This window comes from Podarcis muralis, chromosome 9 (genome assembly GCF_964188315.1).
Source record: "Podarcis muralis chromosome 9, rPodMur119.hap1.1, whole genome shotgun sequence".
NCBI classification, from domain to species: domain Eukaryota; kingdom Metazoa; phylum Chordata; class Lepidosauria; order Squamata; family Lacertidae; genus Podarcis; species Podarcis muralis.
In genome coordinates, this window is record NC_135663.1 from 45,099,398 (window position 1) to 45,126,324 (window position 26,927).

General features: G+C 41.5%; 1 protein-coding gene across 3 annotated transcripts in view; it reads right to left on the reverse strand.

The window, feature by feature from the left end:
• Nucleotides 1-2,197: 2,197 nt before the first annotated feature.
• DDX60 (DExD/H-box helicase 60) overlaps nt 2,198-26,927 on the reverse strand; it is a 42,268-nt gene continuing 17,538 nt past the window's right edge. For 2 of the 3 annotated variants that reach the window (XM_028744047.2, XM_028744048.2), the window contains exons 15-38: nt 26,686-26,858; nt 26,217-26,381; nt 25,211-25,360; nt 23,833-23,952; nt 22,445-22,540; nt 21,716-21,831; nt 20,284-20,426; nt 19,990-20,099; nt 19,786-19,890; nt 19,521-19,643; nt 19,034-19,161; nt 17,519-17,671; nt 15,036-15,171; nt 14,575-14,727; nt 13,196-13,300; nt 12,250-12,450; nt 10,784-10,888; nt 9,742-9,883; nt 9,266-9,387; nt 8,610-8,757; nt 7,997-8,139; nt 6,009-6,160; nt 4,844-4,906; nt 2,198-3,248 (exon numbers count right to left, since the gene is read on the reverse strand). In XM_028744047.2, the coding sequence (XP_028599880.2) occupies nt 3,149-3,248; nt 4,844-4,906; nt 6,009-6,160; nt 7,997-8,139; nt 8,610-8,757; nt 9,266-9,387; nt 9,742-9,883; nt 10,784-10,888; nt 12,250-12,450; nt 13,196-13,300; nt 14,575-14,727; nt 15,036-15,171; nt 17,519-17,671; nt 19,034-19,161; nt 19,521-19,643; nt 19,786-19,890; nt 19,990-20,099; nt 20,284-20,426; nt 21,716-21,831; nt 22,445-22,540; nt 23,833-23,952; nt 25,211-25,360; nt 26,217-26,381; nt 26,686-26,858 (3,152 nt within the window). In that variant the 3' untranslated portion in view covers nt 2,198-3,148. The remainder of the gene's footprint in view (nt 3,249-4,843; nt 4,907-6,008; nt 6,161-7,996; nt 8,140-8,609; nt 8,758-9,265; nt 9,388-9,741; nt 9,884-10,783; nt 10,889-12,249; nt 12,451-13,195; nt 13,301-14,574; nt 14,728-15,035; nt 15,172-17,518; nt 17,672-19,033; nt 19,162-19,520; nt 19,644-19,785; nt 19,891-19,989; nt 20,100-20,283; nt 20,427-21,715; nt 21,832-22,444; nt 22,541-23,832; nt 23,953-25,210; nt 25,361-26,216; nt 26,382-26,685; nt 26,859-26,927) is intronic. The other variant, XM_077934152.1, reaches the window with a different exon arrangement.

The following is a 26,927-nucleotide window of genomic DNA, read 5'->3' on the forward strand; positions in this document are numbered from 1 at the left end:
CATATAACTTGGGTTTGGTTTCTTTGGAATGAAGGTTACTCGAGGCTCAAGCATTAATACTCCCACAAATCCTGCTCTCCCACATTCATTTTTTAGGGAGGCTCTTCAATGACATGGCTCTGGATCAAGTATAGGGAACAAGTCAGGCATCCTTTTTTTTTGCCCCAATCCCAAGACGGACTGTCCTTTGTTCTCTTTCAGACACAAACATCTCTCCTGCTTACCTTCCAGGAGGGTCTACACTCTACAGCCATTTGTTTCTGTGCACCCCATTGCCCTAATTTACACTACAAAGCAGATACTTATGGAGCAAAGGGAGAGATTATGGGCAACAGACATTAAATTGACAGCATGCTATAATCTCAGGGAAAACACCATGAAAATGGTATATAGATGGCATCTTACTCCCAAAAAGCTTGCTAAAATGTATAAAGGGAAAACATCAACCTGTTGGAGATGCAAAAAAGAGGAGGGGGTCATACTATCATATGTGGGGGACATGTGTAAAGGTAAAGGTAAAGGGACCCCTGACCATTAGGTCCAGTCGTGACCGACTCTGGGGTTGTGGCACTCATCTTGCTTTATTGGCCGAGGGAGCCAGCGTACAGCTTCTGGGTCATGTGGCCAGCATGACTAAGCTGCTTCTGGCGAACCAGAGCAGTGCACGGAAATGCCTTTTACCTTCCCGCTGGAGCGGTACCTATTTATCTACTTGCACTTTGATGTGCTTTCGAACTGCTAGGTTGGCAGGAGCAGGGACCGAGCAACAGGAGCTCACCCTGTCGCGGGGATTCGAACCGCCGACCTTATGATCGGCAAGTCCTAGGCTCTGTGGTTTAACCCACAGCGCCACCCGCGTCCCCTAGGGGACATATGTAGCCATTGGCAAATAGTGGAATGATATTTAAAATGAGTTTAAGAAACGGTTTAAAATCACCTTAAAAAAAAACCCCCAGAGATTTTCCTACTTTGTATACTACCACCAGAAATTTAAAAAGATATAAGAACATTGTTTGTGTATGGTATTACAGCAGCTAGAACCCTTATAGCAAGGAACTGGAAGAATGAAACGCTCCCAGAGATTACAGATTGGCAGATACTCATGTTAGAATACTACAATTAGCAAAACTGACGGGATCAGTTAGAGGAATATAGAAACAAAAAAAACAACTAGAGAATGGATAATATTTAAGAATTATGTAAACTTTATCGTACAAATAACTCCATATTAGCAGAAATTGAGTGATATTTGTAAAGAAAAAGATCAAATGAATGTATACAAAGCAGAAAGAAATAATATTATACAATGTAAACCTGTGTAAAAAAGAATATATCAAACAGTATAATGAGAAGGATGGGAAGGATTGTGCTGATGAGTACTTTTACTATGTAAATAACTTTCTCTCTCTTTTTAATTTGATTTCTTTGTTTCTTATCTTTGTTACTTCTTTAAAAAATTTTCTTTATAAATTTTCTATTTTATATAATTTTCTTTTCTTTTTTTTACCTGTTAAGGGATAGTACATAATGTTTGTATAGACATGCACATTTTTTAATCCATAAAGAATTGATAGTACAAAGCAGATACTTAACAGAGCAGGCGAGGCTATTGATTTAGCAACCAAGTTGGTCTGACCACTATGACAATCCCCTTTTCTGCAATAATCAATCTCACAGCGTTCAGAATCACATGATTGGAAAAGAGAGCCGACAACACCATTTAGACTAACTCCAAACTCATTCCATTATCAACAACAGCATGGCAGGACAAACCTATACCTGTTTGTTCAGAAGTCCCACTGTGTTCAATGAGAATATGTGCAAAGGATTGCAGCCTAAGAATCACAACATGTCATTGCTAGACAATTCTTGTTTTGCTTCTCACGCACACAAAGATAAACCAGACTTGTTAATATTAGGGCAGCAAAATCTTTTTCATCTGTTCACTATATATTGGCAGTATTTATTCTTAATAAGCTCCATAAATTCATGCTTCGACAAAGCCATGATCCTGCTCATATCTCCCAGAATTGTACCACACATTGTATAATTTGGGGAGTTTTCCATATCCTTCCTGAGTTCCAGATCAGGAGGGTTGGGGAAACTCAACAAAGGGAGTTTACTTTGTTGTTTGTTTGTTTACTTGTTAGGATTTAAAATCCTTAATTCTATACAAACAGGCAAAGACAAAACCCCAAGAACGAAAAAAAGCTTTATTTATTTATTTATTTATTTATTTAGCTAGCTAGCTAGCTTCCTTTCACCATAAGGTGTCAGAGTAGGTTACAATAATTACAACACAAAGTTAAAAACATATAATGTGTCCCAAATATATATCTATATCATCTATATCATCTATATCTATATCTAATCTATATATCAGCTGTTAAAAGCCATGGTAAAGAGGTGTGTCTTCAATTACCCTTCCCTGCGTTGTCATTTAAACAAATAGTTAGGCATGCTGACTTATTTGACATTTCGCCCCAGCTATTTGAACATAGTAGAAAAGCATTTGTAGAACAGATGGAGAAGCTCCCCACTCCCAAAAAAGGCATTTTACAGTAACCTCTGAGGAAGCATAGAACGAGGAGAGAAACTCTACTGGGGAGTTAGAACTTTTGAGAGGGGTCAGAAGATGGCCCTGTCCACAGTACAAGCCGGCTGGTGCCTTCTGTTAAATAAAAAAGCTGTCCCCCTCACTTTATACTAGCTGAGTACTCTAACAAAAACTCTAAAATGGTCCTATATATTATGGGCAAACTGAAAGGCAACCCGGAGGGGGTGGGACAAAACACCCTAATGAAGGCTGAACTTGCTAAGTGGTTGTAGACCACAGAAGATACTTGAAGAGGGGTGTGAGGGAGAGACAGAAGACAAGGGAGAAAGGTGTGTAGTGCCCATGAAGAAGGCATGGCTGGCTGGGACCCTGAACAGGAGTACTCCCTGCAGCCACATTTTGTTGCTGCTCCCTCTTCCATACCAGATCCTTCTAAAATCTTTAAGATTAAATATTCGCATTAAGGCAGCACCCCTAATCAAACAGATACTACATATCCATTCAACCAATCACTGGTGTCTATTTGATACAACTGTGAACTGTTATCCCTTCTTACAAAGCACCATATTTTTGGTGCAGGCGTTATTCCAGTTACACCACATCCAGTTTCGACCAGTAGTTCTGAGTTAATTGTTCAAAGGCGCACACGACGTTATCATCCTCTTTGTTGCAAAGTTCACGCAAAGAGACACTGGAAAAGAGAAGCAGAAGTAAATTAAATGTTTTTGTGAGGAGGAGGGGGTGTTATGCACCTTCAACCCTGAAAGCTGCTTTGTTGTATTTTGTAACATTTTTGTGCCTGAAGTAGAGCCCACATGAAACCATCCACCCCCCTGCTAGGTGCAATATTTTGAAACTTATTCAGCTATCAGTTCTGGCCTTCCTTGATTCCCCCCCCCCCCCATGGGGCTTCTTGGCCCTGCTACATGATTGGGCCAGTCTTGTGTTCCTTTATGGTTTACCTGAATTAAGCATCTATCTAAAACAAAAAATACTTTTGTTTTTGTTGCCTCTGAGATCTCACTCTTGATGTCCAAGCCATGTTCAAAGCGTTCAAACCATGTTAAGGATAATACAGAAGAGGAGTGGCTGCAAAGCCACCCAGGTCAAATATTGAAAGTTTTTGTCATTTGGATTCATCACTGCTGGCAAATCCCCATGAACAACATTCACACCTTAGATGTAAAGATGGAAATGGAGGTGACAACACCCACTGGTGTTCATTTACTATGTGAAAACTAGTTGGACTATGATATGTTTGAGTCACCCAGACTAATCTCTACACCCATGGTAACAGTAGAGGCATCACACAGGTAAATTTGGGGATGGGGTACAGAAAGAGCAAAGTATATTTTTGTCAGGTAAGTTGTACCTCATGTGTTAAGATCTCAGAAAGATATATAACAGTACAGTGATACCTCAGGTTGAGTACTTAATTCGTTCTGGAGGTCCGTTCTTAACCTGAAACTGTTTTTAACCTGAAGCACCACTTTAGTTAATGGGGCCTCCTGCTGCTGCTGCACCGCCAGAGCACGATTTCTGTTCTCATCCTGAAGCAAAGTTCTTAACCCAAGGTACTATTTCTGGGTTAGCAGAGTCTGTAACCTTAAGCGTATGTAACCTGAGGTACCACTGTATATGTTAATGTCAGCAGTCCAGCAAGGGGGGGAAGGGGGGCAAGTGCCTTGTTTGGCCCCTGCCCCCTCTTCTGGTGCCAACCCAGGTATGATAGGCACCAGTCTACTGACCTCTGCTAAATTGTTCTAAAGAACAAGAGTAAACAAGCAAGACTTCATGGCATACCTCAAGAGGTTTTCAACCTTTGTGGGTCCACGGCTCCCTTGACCAACTACATTCTTTCTGTGGCACTCTTGTGGGGCTCAGGAGCCCAGTTATCTCACCCCTTACCTGCAGAGCTGGAAACCCCTCACCCCTTTTCAAACACTCTCGCTTGTGGAGTGTTCCCTCAGCCACTTCCCTCTCCTTGGGAGTCCTCTGGGAAGCAGCAGCTGCCTCCCCTGCCCCCAAAGAGAGGTGCCTCCTCCCACTGCCCTTAGGGGCCTGGGAAGCACCCCCTGGCCAGCCCCAGAGGCACCATTCACCTGCGGCACTTGTAGCCAGGGCTGCTGCAACAAGCAGCTCTGCAAGCCTTTGGGAGGCAGAGACGCGAGAAGGCATCAGAGGAGGGAGGGAAGGAAAGAGGCCTGTGTTGCCTGCAGCACCTCTGACTATCACTCAAGGCACCCCAGGGTGTCTAGGCACACTGGTTGAAACCCGTTGGCATACCTGATGACTCGAAGAACAAGGCCAAAGTCTTTCAAACAAGCATAGGCTTCTCCTTCATGTATACTAAAATTGGAAGGAAAAGTAGGTTAGCAGAGTTATATTTTTCATGTACTTTTCTTGTTCTTGATAGCCTTGCTCTCCAAGAATTCGTCTGATTCTCTTTTAACGCCATCCAAGTTCCTCCTGTTGCGTGTGAGTTCTACAATTTAGCTATGCAGTGTGTGAAGAAGTATTTTATCTGTCCTGAACCTTCCCACATTCAGCTTCGTTGGATGTCCACGAATTCTAACGTTATGAGAAAGGGAGAGAATCTTTTCTGTATTCACTTTCTCCATGCCATGCTTAATTTTATAAATATCAACAGTACCGTGACACCTCTTACTTGCCGTTTCTCAAAACATTTCTCCCTGAGAGGTTTATAGGACAGCAACATGAGAAGGGGGCTTTTCTGTGGTGGCTCCCCACTTGTGGAATGCTCTCCCCAGGTTCGCTTTAACTACATATCTCTAAGCACCAGGAAAAACATTCCTCTCTGTCAGCTTCGCCTTTGAGCCAGTGCCACCGACTGAGCTCAAGCACTTCAGCCCCGACTGGGCCAGGCGAGCTGGGGTAGCACTTCCAGAGACCTTCTTCTGCAGGACCAGGTCTAAGTGCTATGGACTCACAACTCAGAGCTGTGAGCACCAAACTCACTTCCAGTAGACAATTGTTGCACAGCAGAGTACAGCAGAGCATAAATCACTCGGACGACAGCACTGAATAATACCTTCTTTTATTCACTACAGCTACTGTACTATACAAACTATATACAAATGGAGACGCTGGACTGCACTGAGTGTTACAGCTGCTTTCTGCAGCGACCTTATCTACACTGAGATAACACTCAGTCTCCCCCTTTGAAGTGAGGCCTGAGCAAGCACAATCCGCCCCCTCCTCTCTGGAAAATCAGCAGATTCTTGCAATGGGAGGGGTGAAATTTCCTCACTCTTCTCATAGGCTTTTGGCTAATTGAACCATCTATGGCCTTTTAAACTTGGGGGCGTGGGTACTGTTCTTGTCTGTTACTATGTAATGCATTTTTGTGTTTTTATATGTTAAACCATCCTCAGATGAAATGTGGTATAGAAATATAATTAATAAATAATGAAAGAAAGAAAGCACGCACCTGTTATCCTGTTCCATTGCTGTCAGAGATCCATGTTTATAGAAGTCGAGCACATATGCATTAAGTGGCATCATTCTTCCCTGATTATCACATATCTTTGAATAGAGGACTGGAATGTTTGCACCATTAATGCCTATTGTGCGCAGTATGACCTGCAGAAACGGTAGAGCAGCATTCCTTTTTCATACTACTCAGTTACTGACCAACCCCTTTGCCATATAGTAATAAAGCTGCCCTGAACCTGGATGAGATCCCAAGAACAAGTTCCTTGTGCTTAGGGGAGAATGGTTGCATTTAAGGCCGCATCCGCAGTAAGCACTTAAAGCACTATGAGACCACATTAACTGCCATTGTGGTTCAAAGGAATCCTGAGAATTGTAGCTTGTTAAGAGAGCTGAAAGTTGTTAGGAGACCCCTATTCCTCTCACAGACCTACAATTCCTGTGGTGGTTTAACAATCAATTTCCTGTTCTTGGGCAACTCGGATTGCATACGAAGTCATTTTGTGCCTTTAGAAAACAGGGGACACACAAGCACAAAATAATCTACCGTCCATGAACGTTCATACAGTATTTCCATTTTGGTGCTGCTGTGTAATGCCAGGTCAATGATTCACAAGACCACTGCCATTCATGACTTGATCATGGATGGTGGAATTGACCTGGCATGTGTAACAGAGACTTGGTTGGATGTGGCCGATGGCCTGTTCTTGCTGCTGCTTGCCGCCACGTTTCTCACAGCAACCCATGTCATGTGGGCAGGGAGTGGGGAGGTTGCAGTGATCTTTAGGAAGTCATTAGCTTGTGCCAGGTGTCCTAATTGGGAAGACCCAGTTTTCTGAGTGTATGTTCTGGAAGCTGGGCAATAGGGGAAGTACAGGATTCCTTTTAGTGTACTGACCTCCCCACTGCACCAAGGATTCCTTGCTTGAGCTGCTTCAGGTCATGGTAGATGTTAACATCCATGCTGACACAACCTTACCAAGAGCTGCTCGAGACCTCATGGAAAGCATGGCCTCCATGGGACTGCCTCTGAATAAGTTTGGCCCAACCCATAGCCGCAGACATGGCTTAGATCAGGTGTTGACCTCAATGGACATTAATGAGCTGACATTAAGTAAAAGCAAAACAAAAGAATTGCCATGGTTGGATCACTTCCTGGTGCAACTAGACTTCTCTGTGACCCTTCTCCTCCACAGAGAGGTGGGACCGATTTGGATGGTCTGTCCCTGCCACTTAATGGTTTCCAGAGAGTGGTAGGGGATGTTTTGTCCCATGTTGATGGCCCCTCAGCTGATTCCCTGGTGGCCTGCTGGAAGGTGGAGTTAACCAGGACTATTGACTATCTGGCTCCAAAGCACCCTCTCCTGTCTACCAGCTCCATCTGGTATGCCAGCTGAGACCCTACCTGCCACAGACTTTCTCGCCAGAGTGTTGCATCATCTAGTTATCTCCCGCTTGGATTACTGCAATGCACTCTACACGGGGCTACTTTTGAAGGTGGCTTGTGAACTACAACCAATCTAGAATGCGGCAGCTAGACTGATGGCGGGGAACGGCCAGGGAGACCATATAACACCAGTCCTGAAAGACCTTCATTGGCTCCCAGTACGTTTCTGAGCACAATTAAAACTTTTGGTGCTGACCTTTAAAGCCCTAAATGGCCTTGGCCCAGTATACCATGTCTCCACCCCCATCGCTCAGCCCAGGCACTGAGGTCCAGCTCCGAGGGACTTCTGGCATTTCCCTCACTGCAAGAAGTGAGGTTACAGAGAACCAGGTTTAGGGCCTTCTTGGTAGTGGTGCCCACCCTCTGGAACGCCCTCCCATCATTTTTTTTTATATGCGCTGTAAGCCGCCCAGTGTGGCTGGGGAAACCCAGCCAGATGGGTGGTGTATAAATAATAAATTTAGTAGTAGTAGTAGTATATGCTTTTGACATATTTCTTCAAACCTCCAGTTTTATACTTTATAATCTTTCCCACTTACATTGTTGACGGAGCCTTTGTGCAGCAAATCAAATTCTGTATTTCCTGACAGGCACACAAACGGTGAAACTGCTGTCCTTCCTTCATCACAGCTCATTAAGTGAGATGCAAGCGGTGAGTCAGATGGTTTTTTACTTGAAAAATCTAACAAAATGATTAAAAATGTGAATTTATCAATGGGTGCACAACTCTATTATAATTGGATAATAGAGGAATGGACATAAATATCAAAAACAGATATTTATACTTTATATATACTTGATGACTGAAGTCCTCAGATGTCTCATTAGATGTGACCATATAGCCTTGTGCTCTTTTTTGTCCCTACTGAATCTAAGCCAAAATATGTGCAATTGAAGCAATCACATATTCACCCACTGCCTACCCATGCTTCCATTCCTACCTTTCTTCTGTCCAATCTACCTCCAGCATGCCATCTTTCAAACTGTACTTCCTGCAACCAGCCACAGGTTGCAGATCTAAGTCCATGTAGCTTCCCAGGGACTCCTCTGGGATCACAAGGCTGCTCAACCAGTGGACCTTTGATTCCTAATTGATAGGCTTCAGAACTGCACAGTTTGTATTTCAATGTAATACAAACAATGCCTGCTTACCAAGTTCTGAAAGTGGAAGTTTATATTCTTGCTGCATATCAGCCATGGTGGAAACTATCTGCAGAAACTGTCCAAAATTCTCTTTTATTTTGGAGTTGTACTCATGCAAAGCAGCAGCAAAATCTTCAGGGAGATCCTCAAGAAACACCTAAAGACAACAGAATAGTTGCTTGAGAGATAAATAATAATCGTCAAGCCCCATTTAAAGCTTTTAATAAGAAAATACGTGTTTTTTTAAAAGGACCACAGAATACAATATCTAGATCACCAAGAGGGCTCTAGTGACTTTGGCTGTATTGCTGCAGAATTTATCTCATAATCTAATCTATGTCACAGAATTAGAGTACTGTGCAATACAAAAGGTGCTTACATGTATCTTTATACCTTACTTCCATAGTATAAAGTTAATTTATCATTCAATAAGTTGTCCATATAGAATCAATAAAAATGCAAAGGAGGAGAGAAGCTTCCAAAGAGAATTAAACAGCATGTGGATTCTTCTGTTCACCTTTCATCAGTAGTTACTGGGGTTTCTTTAAATCACATCATTATCTCCATCTTTGGCATCATCCGCTCATCTTTGTACCTTCTGAACAAATGTGGCCAACATCCTTTCCCACATTTTTAGTGGCAAATAAACAAGCTTTTGATCTTACCTTTGACTGGTAAAATGTCCTTCTAGAATTAAGAACAGCAGCTGGTATTCGCCTTCTTCCAAAAAGATGGGCCAATACTAGCACCAGCTTTTCCATCACATCCTGAGAGAAAGCATGTGGTCCTGTTTGGTACAGAAATCCGCATTATTGCAAATTAATCCTTTGGGAGTGCACTCTTAATGCTTATTTGCAGCTGTGGCTTTACATGCTCACAGGTGTGGGGGAGATGGGGGAAAACAGCCTCCTGGTCAAATTAGGATCTCTGGTGGTTTGGTCCATCAGCTGAAGGTTCTTCACCCTTCATCTATTAGTTACACTTATGAACACTGACATGACAAGGCCTTCCTCACTCCCCCAACCTGGAGTAGAAGTGGTCTCCAAAACAGGATCGAATGGAGTAAATCACTCTGCCCATTCAAAAGCAAAGCAGGGAAGGAAGCAATTGGTGCTCTTTCTCTGTGCCCATGTAAACATACCTTCCTTGCTCCGTTGACACAGCTTATGGAATAAGCCTTTCACAAGAAAATCAACTAGTACAATATTGGAAGGTTCATGATAATGCAAATGAGTCACAAGTCCAGCAAATCCTGTAGTATTGCCTTCCCGATCCACATATCCCTAAAGTAAGAAAACACTGTATGTATTCAGATGGATTTCCACCCTAACTCATAAGACAAACTGCAAAATACATTCTGATTTTAATCATGGTGTAAGCTTGGGAGCTGGAAACAGAAACTCTCCCATGTTTGTGCAGGATAACCATAAAGCGACCAAATGTTGCACAATAACACAGACTAGCTAAATGTCTTAAATATTACAGTGGTCATAGAAGATTAATTTAAGAGGTGGACCTCAATTTGTTCCAGAGCACATTCACGCACTGTTTTGAATACTGAATACTAAGTCCCAATCTTAGTACTAAGTACTAAGCACCAATCTTTTGAACTTACTGTTTATAAATCTGGGCCAGAATGAAAACTTCTAACTTTTTTCAGGAATTTTTTTTTGGGGGGGGGTTGACCCATTAAACTTGGTGGGCATATATTTTACGGAGCAGGGTTGAATCATTTTGGTGTGGGACATTTTTTCCTATTTTTGAACAAGGGAAAATATAGTTGTTGGTGGAGGCACAGCAATACTTGAGCTCTTGGAAGCCACCATTTTTCCATTCCCAAAAGAGTTTGGAATGATGCTGCATTGTGTTAGTTCAGGTGAATTTTTGGGGAGAAAATGGCTGTCAGCTCCTGGTGGTATCTGAGAGGTGGATAAGTACTCTGCTACCACAATCATGGGCAGAAACAAAACTACATTTTTCCCTGAAAGGGAACATACAACACATCTGAACACTGATAAAACATTACACACCCACATGGTTTTATCACCTTCAGGATGGTGAAGTAATCATTTTCCAGCTCTACAAAAACGAGGCCATATCCACAAAGGACTCTGCACACCAGTGTGGGGTACTACATAAAAGCCAAGACCCACTTGATTAAATAAGAAGACTTGGAAACTTACCTCCTTCATGAGAAACTGTAATGAAAACAAAAAATACAACTTTAACATCTTGAGGGCCCTTGGTTGTTTGAAGGCTAGAAGTGAATGCTTCAGTATCGACAGGACCTTTGGGAAGGGAAAATATATTAATACATTTCCATTGCAGCTGACTGGTTGAAAGGTTTGAGAGTAAGATGTTAGAAAACTGGCACTGGGCTTAACATCGATTCTTGGCATACCAGAGTATGGTCAAAGGAATTGCCTGAGAAATTAACGTGTCAGGCCAGAGCAGTAAAGGGCAACCACAATCCCTATTCCTTTTCTAACGTGCAGCAAATGTTTATTGAATGCATACAGTAAATTGTTCAGACTGTGGCAGGCATCTACCCAACACTCAAGGGAAAATGTGGCCCAACCTTTTAGAGTAATCAACTAAAACTTTATTACATAGCATGACATTACATTGAGACAAGGTATTTGTTGTTTACTACTGTAACAATAGTTTTCTAAAAATGTATCTTCCATACCATGAAAAATAAACAAAAACCTTGAGCGAACTAAGTTTGTTCTTGGTATAAGCTTTTGTGTGCCTGCACACTTCTTCAGGTATCTGAAGAAGCATGCATGCACGTGAAAGCTTATGTCAGGTGTGCGTGCAGGAGCCAGGCCCTGGGACCAAGAGGACTTTGCAGGACTGGAGCCTTCCTAAGTTTGTTCTGAAGAGGCAAGGCGCGGCCGATTGGTAACTCACAGCAGCTGGTGGCAAGAGCTGGGAAGGGATATAAGGTCAGCATTTCCCTTTGGCATTTCCCACAGCAACACGTTCCCTGCCCTGCTGCGTTTGACTCCTTGACTCCTTGCTGCTTGATCCTAGGACCCTTGACTTCGTGACTCATTGCTGCCTGACCCTCAGACCCTTGGCTTCCTGACTCCTGGCTTCTGGACTGCTGTTCCTGCTCCTACCCCACCGTCTTGCCCCCGGTCCTGACGTCCCCAGCCAGACCGTGACAGCTTATACCAAGAACAAACTCAGCTGGTCTCCAAGGTGCCCCTGGAAAAATTATTTTATATATATATATATATATTATATATGTATTATATTATATATATATATATATATATTTCAGACCAACATGGCTACCTACCTGAATCTAAAACATTGAGCATTAGTATTTAGTGTTTTTCTTTAACTTGCAGAATGAGTTTTGAAAATGTGTAGCAAAATGCACTGGTTAGAACATTGTCAGGAAATTAGTTGATCAATTTAGGCTGCAATTCGTAACACATTCCTAGGTATTTACTCTTACTGAAGTCACTGGGAGTTATTTCCAAGTAGACACATTTAGGAACACCTTGTTAAATTAAGCTAGGAAGGAGTCATACATTGTTTTCCAGTGATATCAGAAGTAAAACCCAATGTGTTCAGTCCCATTGGGTGGCTCTAGGATTGCATCCTTCATTAGAGGAGGATTGCTTCCAAGGATTACCTTGGCTTTTGCATCCTCTTTATCATCTGCTTTTGAAGCCAACAGCAGGAGTCTCAGGATCAGAGAAATACTCAAAGGAAACTGTCCTCGAAGTTCTGGTACATTGGATTTAATGAGCTTCTGTATTTTAGGCAATGGAATGTCATAGAAAAAGACATCACCCAAAAAGTCTTGACCTCGTCGCCCAGCACGTCCAGACATCTATGAAAAAGCAATCAAAGTCAGAAATCACCCAAGTAAATAATCAAGCAAAATTTGAAATCAAAGCATTTAAGACTGTAGCAGAGAAGCTATCCATACTGCAGGACAAACATGCTCTTTTTTTCTTTATCAAATAGATAGACAGAGGGATGGGGAGAGAAGAGGCAAAGTCATTCCTAGCAAATCCCAGGGGTTGAAGGTTAACGCTTTATACTTGTGGGCATCAATGTCCCTTCAGTGCTGTGTCTGTGGGGGCAGGAGGGAAACAAATGTAATTCACTTTACCTGTAAGACCTAAAGTTTAAATTTCCTAAGTCTCCTCCATACCCAATACACCTGAGACTAAATTACAGATGTCCTTAGTCATGCAAGTCTGCTCTTAAATGTAGTGTTGTTGTTAATAAGCCAGCACAGGAGGCCTGATTTGGATCAGAACTGCAACATGGGGACACAGGCAGTGGTGGCGAGTACCCACTGAGAGGGGTAGGGGCAGGGAATAAGGAAACCAGCAGTATATGCAGCCAGAGCCAATGATAAGCCGAGTCAATTCAGTGCTACTTATTGCTGAGTTCCGTAAACATAGCACTGAGACTAAACATCCTTCCATATTGGTCTCTGCATGTTTGTGGGTCATTGATGCAATAATAATGCATTAGTTGTGGATTCATGCTGGACTGTCCAACCCATCCCACTCTCCAAAAACAGCCATGGACTTTTGACTAGTCCTAAAGATTAATCTCATTACCTGCCTATAGTGCAGAGCATCCAAATATACAGAATTCTGTACAAAAACAACAGATTTACATGGCATGTTGATTCCCAAAGCCAAGGTTCCTGTGGCTGTCACCACCTAAAAGAAGAAACAACATTCAGTGGCAGTGCAAGTAAGTCCCATTCAGCTTAATGAGACTTGTTCCCAGGTATTTGGGTGTAAGAGTGCTGCCTTAATTGTTTTAAAAGATGGTAGTTAACATTGACTAGCAATGTTAATACCCTAATAATGCTTATCCATGCAACACAATGCAGAGCTACATAAAAGGGTTTTTTGTGGGTGTGGGAGAGATGAATAAAAAAGCATACTGAAAAATACTGGCAGAATCTGAACTCCAGTTACTAGGACTTGCTAATATTTAGTTAGATTCAGTTTCTAGTCCCTTGTATATATTTTCCTAATCAAGTGCGATCAAGAAAGCATCACTGTGATCTAGGGTATCAAGCATGTTATTTTGGAAAAGCCTCAACTTGTTTTTCATTTATCATAGCCCCCTAAGACCCATAGCAATATTAAGGGGAACTGACCAAGGACACGTCTGCACTCTATACCATGATCATACAAGTTGGCCATAAAACCAGAGAGGCTGGAGGAAGGGCAGAATCTCTTTTCAAAGCACCGAAAATATTAAGTGCTTTCCTTCCACAAGACCACCTCCATCCATCAGCTTAAAATTTAACATCGGATAATGTCAGTATTACCATGAAAGAATGAAGACCAAGTATATAACTTGTACAGAGCAACATCAAAATTAGCAGGCCAGTTATTAAATATAAAGCTGGTCATCCCTTTAAAGAAATCAACAATTTTAAATGAGGCCTAAGTGGCGGGAAGGAGAAAAGGTAAGTTATGCTGGTCAATCCCCTGTCTCCCCATTCAGCTGTCACTCATTCCTTTTTCTGCCAGTCCCCTACACTTCAGTAGGGTAGCTATTGTAGCTAGTTTAACAAGGGAAGAATATTAACATCAACACGCGATCCATGGATTTACAAACCCTGCTGGATTAAGCCCTGTGGAGGCCCCTGGGCAGTCAAAATCTCGGGGGGCCCTCACAAATTATCCACCTAATACTTTTTTTAAAATTTTACCAACCATTTTAATAAACCCATTTTTTACACAATACTATTTTGATCCATTGTCGCGGGGTCCCTAAATAGCATGGGGCCCGTAGGTTAGTGTCTACTCTGCCTGTTAAGTAATCTGACACTGCTTACAATCAAGTTTATTTGACGTTAATGGTCAGGAAAAGGTTTAAATAAACCTAAGATAAATAACTTTGAAGCATACAGAGATAGTAGGTGATTGGCAGTATTAACAAGGCATGTATACACATAGATTACATATATACAAACCTGCAGATATCCCTTTCTGAAAAGCATCTCCACCATTTGCTTCCCTTTGGCATCCACAGCAGAATGATGATACCCAATGCCTCTTAGTGCCAAGCCTTGCAGTTCTATTTTCTTTCTCGAGTATCTTAATCGATCAAATATCTTGATCAAAGTCTAGTGGAAGGAAAGTCTTAATATGTAAGAACAGTAGATGTTTCAAAGCAGCTCGTCATTTCTACATGATTGCATAAGTGTAAATTGACTTTAACTGAACACATGTTATAAAACCTTTGCCTATGTAATTTTACATTTTCTAATCATTAATTTGGAGAGAATTTCATAATCTCAAATATACTTTGGACATACACAAATATGAACATAGCGGTCTATGTTACAGCACTTGATTTTACATGTCTAATTTTTTCATGAAGACTGAAGTCATTTTTATTTTAATACTGGAAATTAAATGGCTTTAAGCTCACCTCCTCATCAACAGCATGTTCATTTGCATAGGTGCAGTCGGAAGGAGTTTCAGAAATCTTCTCCAGTTGCTTCCTTAGGCTATCAAGCTCAGCTTCCCAAACTAATTGTTTGCCATAGTTACGGACTTTAGTGTCACTGCACAAAAGTACAGATAAATTACCAAACAATTTTTCAACATTTCCCTGACATTGTCATATGTACTCTTTTTCCAGCATACGTCCTCTTTTTCATGGGTAGAGTCATCATAGCGATCCATACTTAAAAGTAGAAGTTGGCAAATGCGTCCTCTTTTTTTCTCTTCAGAATCTGGCAACCCTAATATGTGTATGTGCGTGTACAAAAGTGAAATAGACACACAGACAAATGTAGAACTCATTTGTATGTGACACTAGTCTTCTTCACATTTCATGGTAAGTCACGGTTCCTTTGGTTTTTGGGTTTTTTTCAGAAGGAAACCATGATCTCAGGTTTGGACATGATGCTAAGCAAGGCTTCTTGCTACTCACACTAGAGAAGACATGAAGGGACAGTAACTGGACAGCAAGCACTAGCACGCTGCTGGTTCATGTCTTGTTAATTCATGCCAAGCTACTAACTATGGCTTATAGTAGGGGTAATCTATGTGCTGATCTCCAGATATTGTTCAACCCTAGCCAGCATGGCTGATAGTCAGGGGTGATGGAAGCTGCAGTCCATCATTCACAACTAAAGGACTTCCTTTGGCTTACCCTGCTGTGTAAAAAAAGGTCACTTGAAATCCAATAGACTAGTTCACATTTACATTTCAAGCCATAACAGGAAGTGGAGAGGTAAGGCAGCATTGATGTTGGGATTGACTCTACTGGTGCCTAATTCTATTGGTGCTTCAACAAAGCCCTGATTTCACTCCCACCTGACCCCTCACCATCCTGGTAAGTGGCAATGACTCCACAACCATCTCAGCGTGATATTCTTCTTAGAGGAATGACATTTACACTCTGCTCATAGAAGCACATGGGATTCAAGGTCATCATGTGATTGCAGTAGGGCTGGCTGAGGATCCAATGGATCCCAGGTTGCCCTGCCTCTCCCTGTCCTTGGAACATCCTGTCTTGAAGCTTTCTGCTGGCTGCCAGCAGCAGGGATCCTACCAGCTGCACGGGCACCTGCACACTGGGTGGATGGGAGGGGAGATCTGTGGTACCAGAGTGGTGCTACTATCACTCTGCAGGTGGCAGCTGGTGGGCGGAATCCCTCTTGCTAATCTAATTTCACTTCTTCTCCAGCCTGGGGCAAAGGGGATTTGAAATTGCTCTGCCAGACACCCAACGCAATGTGTGCAGTACATACAAATGGTTTCAAATACTTGGTCTGCTCCTTTTTCAGATGTTTTTTCTTTTTAGATTTAAAAAAACATTTGCTCTTGTTAATTTTTCACGTAGCTATCTCCTAAGGAGCTGCATACTCTTTCAGTCCAATGTTGTGGTCTTTCAGTGACTGCTCACACCTTCCTTTGTGGGCGCCCTTTGTGGGACTGAGCGCAGCACCTTGGGCCACGTGGGACCCACCAGCTGGTTGGGCTGGCCCCCCTCCCTGTCTTAGTCCTTGGAGGTTCCCACCAAACCTCGGTTAGCCAATCAGCCCTGCAGGGAGGTGGGGCCAGTTGCTTAAATAGGAGGCGGAGTCAGCAGCAACCATGTGGTTGGCTCCAGAGCTTCAGGGAGGGGAAGATTTCCAGACTCATCGTGGGACAGAACAATGAGTATGTTGGGCCCCATCCTAGTCTCTTCCCTCATCCTTTTAGTTTAATTTCCCCTCATCTACTTAATTTAGCCAGGAGCCGTGCCACCTTGGGTGGCCTTTCCCTGCCCCGCCCCCCGTCCTTCACTGCTTGATCCATAGAGGGACTCAGCAGCATCACCCAGTTCCTTTACTGGGGAGGGCACAATGGGCAGGGGGGTGCAGGGCCGCCTTGTGGGGCCTCCACTTTGCTCCCAGTGGTTGTTTGTTGTTGTTGTTTGCTTTTTGGCCATGGTGCGGGGGGGGGGGGTTGAATGCAGGAAAGGGCAGTTGGTGAAATCATGAAATTATTATTTCAACATGAAACATTGAAATCTTGTAAAAATATGGGAACAGAAACTCAATTATTAAATGCTTTCTGTATCTTATCTGCCTTTTAAAAGAGAGATATTTGCCTAATGATATGGAAAGGACAAGCTTACCTGTGATCGATCACAGCTGAAAAGCAGAGAGATGCCACCTGCAAATTGGTGGGTGTTGCTTGCCACAATTACGAAATTATTATCAAACTTAGTTCAAGGAGGCAAGATAATAAAAGGGGTTAATAATCCTTTTGAAAATGGGGGTCTGTCTTAATTTGTTTTATAAAGATAACAATTGTATCTAAAATGAGAACACTTATTTGATGTGATGTATCCAAATACAGCTTTTTATGCGATAAAAGTAAATTTTGGAGAAAGAAAAAAAGGTTTATAGCACTTACTCATTTTGCGCCATTAAATATTTTTCTCTCTTTTTACATTTTTTTGTTAGCCATTCTTCTTTTCCAGAAGCTCGGATGGGCTTTTTACTTTGCTTCTCTTTTAGGAATTTGCAGACATTGTGAGCCAAACGTTCCACTTCTTTAATATTGAATCTTTAAAAAGAGGTGTGCCAACTAAGGTTATTTGCTGCTAATTAGATCCCTTACCATAAGATTATATACACGACTATGCCGAAATAGATCCCACCAAGTTGAATGGGGCATTTACCCACATAAGTGGGGATAGGATTGGAGTATTATATTGTATTTTCTCCCGAAAAGTCTCAATAGGCTAGAATATGTTTAGGTAAGCTTTAGTACCTTGTAGCTTCCATAGGTCTACTGTGAAGAAGTAATGCCTATGAACTTGCATGCAAATGAATACCTATTAATAATTAGGGCTGTTACTAGATTTAAAAATAAACTCTCACCGTTATCATTTAGTGAATTAACTTTCATGTGCATAAAATCCAGATGGAGAATGCTGCTTGGGAACTTGCTTCTGAATTACTCTAATGGGCTGCAGTGGGCTCTTTGACTTGCATACCCTTTCAACACTGGAGTTGCTGTTGCTTCCTGGGATGAGGCAGGGAGGCCGCAAGGTCAGAGCTGTGTTGGTGCACAAGCTGGCACAGCACCCCTGCAGGTTCCCCCACCTATCCCTGACCTCACTGCCACCCTTATCATTCCAGTAAGTGGCAGCACTACAGCTCTGACGATACTGCCAACAAGATACCACCTACAGTGCTGGCTGCCCCGGGGAAGGGGTAGAAACTGTGAAGGTAACCAAGCCATTAGCACAACATGCTTACCAGGTTTTGGGGGGAAGAGGCACACTTCTTTGGTTTCTGTCTTTATCCCACCCAACAGGGCCTACAAGCATTCTATTTGACCCTCTACTATTTGTATGGACACGCTGCTCGTCCCCAACTCTGGCACTGCTTATGGTGTATACATCTTATTCGTGTGTAGCCTCTGTGTGGAAGGCCCAGTCGATGAATGTGTGGCATTGTGTTATCCCACTCCACACTCAGTGCAAGACTATTTACATATTTGCATCATCTAGGCAAGGCCAATGTTGAGCTGATTAGTGGGCCCAGAGAACCAAAAGTGATAAACGCATTCAGGAGGATTTCCATTCACTGTAGATACGCTCTTTCCTATGCTAACGAATTCAAAATGCAGTGATTGGCAAAGGCAGACAAGGAAAGTGATTATAAATAATCCTCTCAAAAAAAAAAATCAGTTACAGAACTGCTTCTGCTGAAACAACATTTTAAAGAGACTTTATAATAGTCTGTATCTTAGAGAGAAGAACTTTCATTATGAAGATTAAAATAATTGCTGCCTAACCAATAGTCGTTTTTGTTTATTGTTGTTCCCTGCCCCAATTCCAAATTCGAATTATCCACTTCATTGGTTATGTATCAGTTACCTATACAAGACAGACATATATACCTCCATTGTCTTACTTACAGGAAAAATAGTGCAGGCAATTTATCCATCTGTTTTAGCTTGTCAACAAAATGAGGAAAGTGTTTTCTCATCGCAGCTTCAGAAGAAAAAGTAGATTGAGGTTTGAGCAGCTGCAGCACTCTGTTTGCCTAGGGGTTAAAAAGGGTAACAGCAATGAAAAAAATTCCTTTCCATTTCTGGATGAATTTTTTGGGGTAAGCAGCAATGAATAATGGCACAAGAAAGTACAGAACAAGGTTAATAGTGTTTCAATCTGAGTTCATTATTCAAAAACAATATTTGGTGCAGAGAATAATAGATCTTTGCTTAGCTGCTTTCTAAAGTGCAAAACTAAAACTGGGGTGGTGGTCTCCACCATTCCTCCTCTGGCTAGTCCAACTTCTTGACACAGCCAAGTAATAGACTGAAAATATTAGAGAATATCTAAGGCCTTTAGAAAATAAAAAGAAGGATGATGCCCAGGTAGAGAGATGGAAATAATAAATACCTCCTTACTGAAACCATGTTTAATCCACATTTCTAGTTCTTCTTTCAGCTGTTTCTCATAAGTTCTTGCATCAGCCTTTGTGATGACCATTTTGTCCTTAAAAAACTGCTCAGGATCCAGTTCCTTGACATCAAAGATCAAGGGGGAAATAGTGACCACAACTGTGTTCTCAAATAAGTAAAATAGTATCTTCTTTTTTTATATAGGTAACAACTGCTCTGTATATTTGAAGATCAACATATATATGTAAATAGCATGTACTTACATTCGCCCTTGGCCAGTCTGTCCTTGCCTTTACCATAATGTCATACAATATGACAGCTTCTCGGGGTGAAAGAGAAAGATCCAAGGGAAAGCCGTACTTCTCAATCTGCAATGCCAAATAAATAAGCAAGCACTGAGTAGCATGTTACAAATTTCAGTGGTTATGCTGTTTCTCCACGATATCCCAATGTGATCTTAAACTTACATGATCCACCGTTAGTGCAGCATAGGGGTGATAGTGATGGATAGTGAAGTCATCATTGTCCAGGGAACATACATACTTTTCTAAATCATTGTATCTCTCTTCATATACCACTGAAAGCAGAATAATCTGAAATAAGTGATCTGGTAATATTTAGGTTATAAAGCCCAACACAAGCCGCTTTAAACTTCAGGGTCAACCTGATGTGGATTTTTGAAACTCACTGAAGATTTAAGAAGACAAACAGAAAAAAGTAATCTCTCTGCTATTGTAAAAGTTTTGATTTTGGGGACATACCTAACTTAACTTTGTATGATGTTTTCTGTGTTCTGACACTCTGCTTCACTTTAACTCCTTTCTTAACAGAAGTGGAACGGCTAGAATTCCGCACTATTACAGCTTCAGTATGTTGCCAGTATCTTTTTACTGACTGTAGCCATCTGTTAGGAAGGAGGAGAAGAATTACATTCCCAGTATAAACACAGCTCTTTGGGCTCTATCTCAGTAGCAGCCCACGCAGAGCCACAGAGCTGCCTTGACACGCCAAAATGGCTTCTAAGCAGTTTACAAGTATAAAATCAATCAAATCCATGCAAAATTAAAATACACAATAAAATGATTCCACCATGCATCAAAAACATCCATAGTTAAAATATGCAATTAAACAAACCAATTTAAAAGCATAGCAATTAAAAGTTTTTTTTAAAAAAAAGTTTCAGTAATTAGATCAGAAAGTTCTAAGTTCAAGGAAATGATTTCCTAAACAGATGTGTTATCAAGAGCAAGCGGAGTGCCTGTACTCATGGAGCATCTTGTATTTCAGCAGGGAGGGCATTACACAGCACCGTTGTTGCTAATGAAAAAGTCAGCCATGTTGGTGGATTAGGTGTCCTTTGATGTTCCTCTCCACGATTCCTACATATGTGTAACTAGCCCATGAGAGTTGATGTAGCATTGCACTTAAGATAGTGAGATGTGTTCATGAAAGAGCTCGATTCAGATCTCACCTTGGCTGCAAGCTTGCAAGCTGTTCCTTGAAAAACACATTTTTCCAGGTTTGGTTTACTATCTGAATAGCACTGTACTACCTCACAGAATGATGGGACGCGTGTGGCGCTGTGGGTTAAACCACAGAGCCTAGGATCAGAAGGTCGGCGGTTTGAATCCCTGCGACAGGGTGAGCTCCCGTTGCTCAGTCCCTGTCAACCTAGCAGTTCGAAAGCACGTCAAAGTGCAAGTAGATAAATAGGTACCACTCTGCCGGGAAGGTAAACGGCGTTTCCGTGCACTACTCTGGTTCACCAGAAGCGGCTTAGTCATGCTGGCCACATGACCCGGAAGTTGTACACCGGCTCCCTCAGCCAATAAAGCAAGATGAGCGCCGCAACCCCAGAGTCGGTCACGACTGGACCTAATGGTCAGGGGTCCCTTTACCTTTACTTACCTCATAGAACTGCTATAAGGTTTATGAAGTAAGGTTTAAGAAGGTTTAAGAAGTGGTTAGAACACTTGAAAACATTCTCTATAAATGCTAAACATTATTACTTGTGCTTATTTATTGATTTGTCAAAAAAGAAGCAATCCAGAGGTTCCACATTATCCTTGACGTATGGAGACCTGCAAGCTTTCACACGATCTGCACAGTAAGCTGCAGTTTTGGACACAGCCCTAATCTAGTTGATACAAAACTTTCAAAGTATGTGTCATTCAGAATTTTCACCCATCTTACTCAGCAAGATGTTTGGGGTTGCTTATGGTTGCAGAGAGAGCCAAAAATGGACATCGGATCATAACCAGAAGATGCTCCCAAACTTCTGCTCCAATTTCACCTCCAAGACAATGGACCTGAAGAAGAAGAAAAAAGGCCTAATATATTAATGTTATGTAATGTGGACATATTTTTATTCTTTTTAGTACAGTTGTATGGCATTCTTCCAAAATATCACTGCATTCCTCTAAAGCACCACATTCAGGTTTAGGGTGACTGTACATCAAGTTTATCCATCACCACACCTATGTAGCCAACACCTGTAACAGTGAATGGCAACTGCCAATTTATACAAAATAATATAAAGGAATACACTCATCAGTTCATACAATACAGGCTAACTCTGTTCCTGATGGCAATTTAGTCCTTTCTCAGCCACATCAGAGTGCAGCCCATTTCCTTTCACCCACAGAGCCGTAGTCCTATCTGCACAGTAGTACCTCCTCAATTGTAAATCTTCAAAGCTGCATCTTGTGCTCTTGGTAGAGGTCAGTGATCCCACTGATTTAACTGCATTGGCCTGATCTTGTCAGCACCCCCACTCTGGTCAGCAGCAGTGTTACTGGTGTCTAACTCCTCTCTGCCACACAAGTCATGAGTTCTTGGTCATGCTAGAGCATAGCATGACAGGCCTTTCTGTCAAAGGCTATAGATACTTCATTAATTCTGCCAAAAAGAATGCATACCTACCTCATCAAATATAACATATCGTATCTTCTTGGCCCATTCTTGACGATGAGGTGACAGAAGAAGGATTTCTAAACACTGAGGGACTGTTACCAGTATCTGAAACAAAACATTGATGGACTTTTAGAAACATCCCTGCTAATAACAGGTTTAAAGCAACATGAACACTTTTGGAAAAGCAGATACCAGTGATATCGATATGACTAGGTGTTTTTTTTGATGAAAAGAACAGTGTAGAAGCATAGTTATTTCTAGAAAAAGATGTTCTGCCAACCTAAATCCTCCGACAGAAGCACATTGCCACAGGGCTTCCAACATTACCTAAGGTCAACAGCCCTATTATCTGGTCAACAATATTGTGCCAATCCTTTATGTAACCCTCAATGAATATAGTGGGACTGGGTGATGAGTAAATGTGGACAGGATTGCACTGCAACCCTATGGCAGTGATGGACAAGCTGGTACCCTCCAAATGTCGTTGGACTACAATGTCCATCATCCCTGTCCATTGGCCATGCTGTCTGATGGAAACAATGACTTACCATGTATAATTATTTGTCTGTGTAATGAAAATTAATTTTCATAATTCAGCATTGGATGGCTGAGAGATACTGGTCATGGCAACTGCCTGAGTGCTGAAAGGAAGACCTGCTGCCTGCTGCAAGGCCCATTTCCACCTGGCCTAGGGGGAGGGACCTACACTCACCCTGAACAGCTGAAAGAGGCTCCTGGGAGGCTCCTGGGACATTGGTGGAACAACTCTTGGGTTGGGGCAACTGGCTAAAATGCTTTAAAATGTTTTAAACAGTTCTAATTTTGCTTCCCGCATTTTTGTTGGGTTGGTGTTGGTTAAATGTTTAGTTGGGGTTGTTGCTGTTGGTGGTGGTGTGGTGGTGGTTTTTATTGATTTATTGGTTGGTTTGTTGCTTGTATAGGATATCTTGTTTTTTAATGTTTGAGGTTTTGTTGTGTTTCATATGTTGTAAGCCGCCCAGAGTGGCTGGGAAAACCCAGCCAGATGGGCGGGATATAAATTAATAATAATAGTAATAATATATGATATTAATCAATGTGAGGGTATTATAGAATAACTGCTTTTAAATGCTTATTTTAAATGGCAGTATTTTAACTTTTAACCCAATGCTTCTTTAGAAGGGTAGGATATAAATTTAATAAAGACATTTATAATAAGGAAAACCTTGCCTTTGCGTATACTGATAGAGCATTGCCTTTTTATCCAGTTATAGTTTCCTTCCCATCTACTTTCCTTTTTATTTCTTTCCCCATTCAACTGTTTTACAAACACTTCCCAGGAGCTTGAAACTAACTAAAAGCATTAGCTGAATAAGTGCCTTGGCTAGCAAAATCAGTAATAGCCACATATGACTTACCTGGCTATTCAAGGCATCATGACGATATTCTCGAGTGAAAACACCACATAAGGCAATACCAGATGGAAGTGCTTTATCAAATCGATTAAAAATGGTTGCAGACACTTGATTAACGAGAGCCTAAAAGCAGCACATTGGGAAGGCAAGGTAAGATGCGGTTTATCAAAGGAAGACTTCATAACACACTTCTCTTTGAGAACATTCAAAGCATCAGGACTAGTCTGCTCATTTCTTTGGTAAATGAATAGACCAATCCCATTTTGAGTACAGGCATACCTTGGATCCTAAACACCCTGGAACTCAGACGTTTTGGCTCCCAAAAGCCGCAAACCTGGAAGTGATTGTTCTAGTTTGCAAACGTTCTTTTGGAACCTGAATGTCCGACTGGGCTTCAGTGGCTTCTGATTGGCTGCAGGAGCTTCCTGCAGCCAACCAGAAGCCACGACTGGGTTTTCAAATGTTTTGGAAGTCGAACGAACTTCTGGAACAGATTTCGTTCGACTGCCAAAGTACGACTGTATCCTCATAAATAGAAGCAGGTTATAAATTATTAGATATAAATAGACAATGCACATTGTTGCTGTTAATTAAAATAGTATCCTGCCCTTCCTCCCAAAGGAGCCTAGGGCAGCAAACAACTGTTATATACAGAAAAAAATACAGCCAAATCTTTAAACTATTAACTGTAATTTAACTTAAAAGATGAGCAAAATCCTTTACTTGCTACACTTTCACCAGCTGAGTAGCATTAGGAAGAAGTGGAGGGAGGCTCCTGTCAAAAATACACAGGGATAAATTCCTCTATGCATTGTGAAAGTTGCTCCACTGGTAGAACTGTACCCACATAAAGGCGGAGAATTTTGGGTAAAAGATGGACACCATGGGGAAGAGAACAGCCTCCCTGATTCTTAATCACCCTCATTGTTTAGACACAGCTACAAACATGTTGGAAACCTACACAGGATCGTGACCTGGCATGGGTAATCTGCCTCCCATTTATTCAAAAATTAAGATGACTTCTCCCAATTACTGCCACATTTTTATGCACCCCTTGGGATGGATTGGGTGCAACTATGGTGCATTTCTCTTCTCTTTGAAATGTGACTATAGGTTAAGCCTGTAACTCTTAGTTGCATGGATCAGTTTACAGCATGTATGCTAGGGCTTTTAAAGCTACAGCTTCCTGTTCTTTGTAGGGGTGAAGGTTCTATATAAGGAACATGAAGGAAAGTGAGGAAGCAGTTTTCAACCTGCATTTGGTGTTTTTGATCCTTATATTTGATCCCTCTATGACCAGAACCCAAACAATGACATGTTTAATTGCAGATTGTGTGTATGACACATACTTTTTGTGAAGAAGTTCAAAGCTATTCCCTACCTTTGTAGGAGCAACATACACAACCACACTTTCATCACTGTCTCTCAAGATTTTCTCCATGCAATAGTAAGAAGCATATGTTTTTCCTGATGATGTCGGAGCAACAATTACTGCAGATTCATTATTATCAACAATGTCAAGAAGTTCTCTCTATAAATAAACAGTGGTGTGAATGCTTGTCAATGATTATCTTGTTCATATAATTGACTTCCATGAATATTTAGCAGCTTCACTTTAATATATAAACGTGTCTGGATAAAGACATAAACATTTGCCAAAGCTGCACAGATAAATGTCCATAATACAAAATATCTGTTGCTGTGCCTGCACAATATCACACCAGAGACAAAGGCACAGGTGAGGTATGGGAAATTTGTGGCCCTCAATTTGTTCTTGAACTACACTGCCAATACTCGCTGGAATTGATGGTAGTTGTAGTCCAACAACCTCCGGAAGACGACATGCACAGATGTCTCAGCCCCATATACCTGAAGGAGCATCTCCACTCCCAAAGTTCATCCTGGACCCTGAGATCCAGCTCTGAGGGCCTTCTGGCGGTTCCTTCAATGTGAGGTTACAGGGAACCAGGCAGAGGGCCTTCTCAGTAGTGGCACCCGTCCTGTGGAACACCCTCCCATCAATGTCCAGTAAATAAACAATAGTTTGACTTTTAGGAAATATATGAAATAGCTAAGTTTTTTTAAAATGCTTGATGTTTTATTGTGTTTTTAATATTTTGTTGGGAGCTGCCCAGAATGGCTGGAGAAACCCAGTCAGATAGGTGGCATATAAATAACAAAATGGTGATGTTGTTGTTGATGTTCTCTTACACCAGCAAACTTTATGGTATGTTTTCCCCAGTAGGTCAAATAACAACTTGGGGGAGGGGTGGATGGATGGATGAACATATTCCTCTGCCACACCAGCTGCCAAAAAGGCAACACCTTACATATACTTTCTCTACAAAAATAGGAAAATTAACTTCACAGCATATTGTTAATAATACCTGCCATGAATCTGGAATGAAGTGTTGCACTCTGGGATCAGGATCTTTTCTTTCTTCTCGCATAAGATAGTGGCCCATGTACTGTAGCTGAAACCGAGAGGACCCCATGCCAACAGCATATTTTGCATGCTTTTGCTTAAGTTCCTTTCTCTCTTGTTCAGATACCTACAAGCATTTAGATATTTCAGTTTGGCAGCATGTTTTAAAATGACTGGGCTTTCCCCCCAAGAGCAAATAGTATGAATCAAGTAGAAATAGTGTATCTAATTAAATATATCTTAGCACAAAATGAGCTAACGCACAGTTCACTTCTGATAAGGTCACTATAACAGCAGTGGCTCAAACAAGTATTTATACAGTTCCAGAAAAAGCTGCAGCCTATACTTTACAAATAGGGCAACTTGCTCAAGAAAATCTAAGTGAAGTACCTTTGCGTTTGCATGCAAGTGTTCCATAATTACACAGTTACCTTGATATATTTTAAAGACGCTGCCAAGTTGTCAAATCCAAAGTACCAGAGGCATTTTGCAATCTGGTGGAAATCTGTCTCCTTCAATAAATCCTTATGGTCATAATTTTCAATCAGTGAGTGGATTCTTCTCATCACTTCAGCTGCTATATTAAATTTTTTCTCAGTTTCTCCTTGAGAAGTAAAAAAGCAAACTCACTAAAATTCATCAGACATGGTGATCAAATCCATTCATTAGTTAT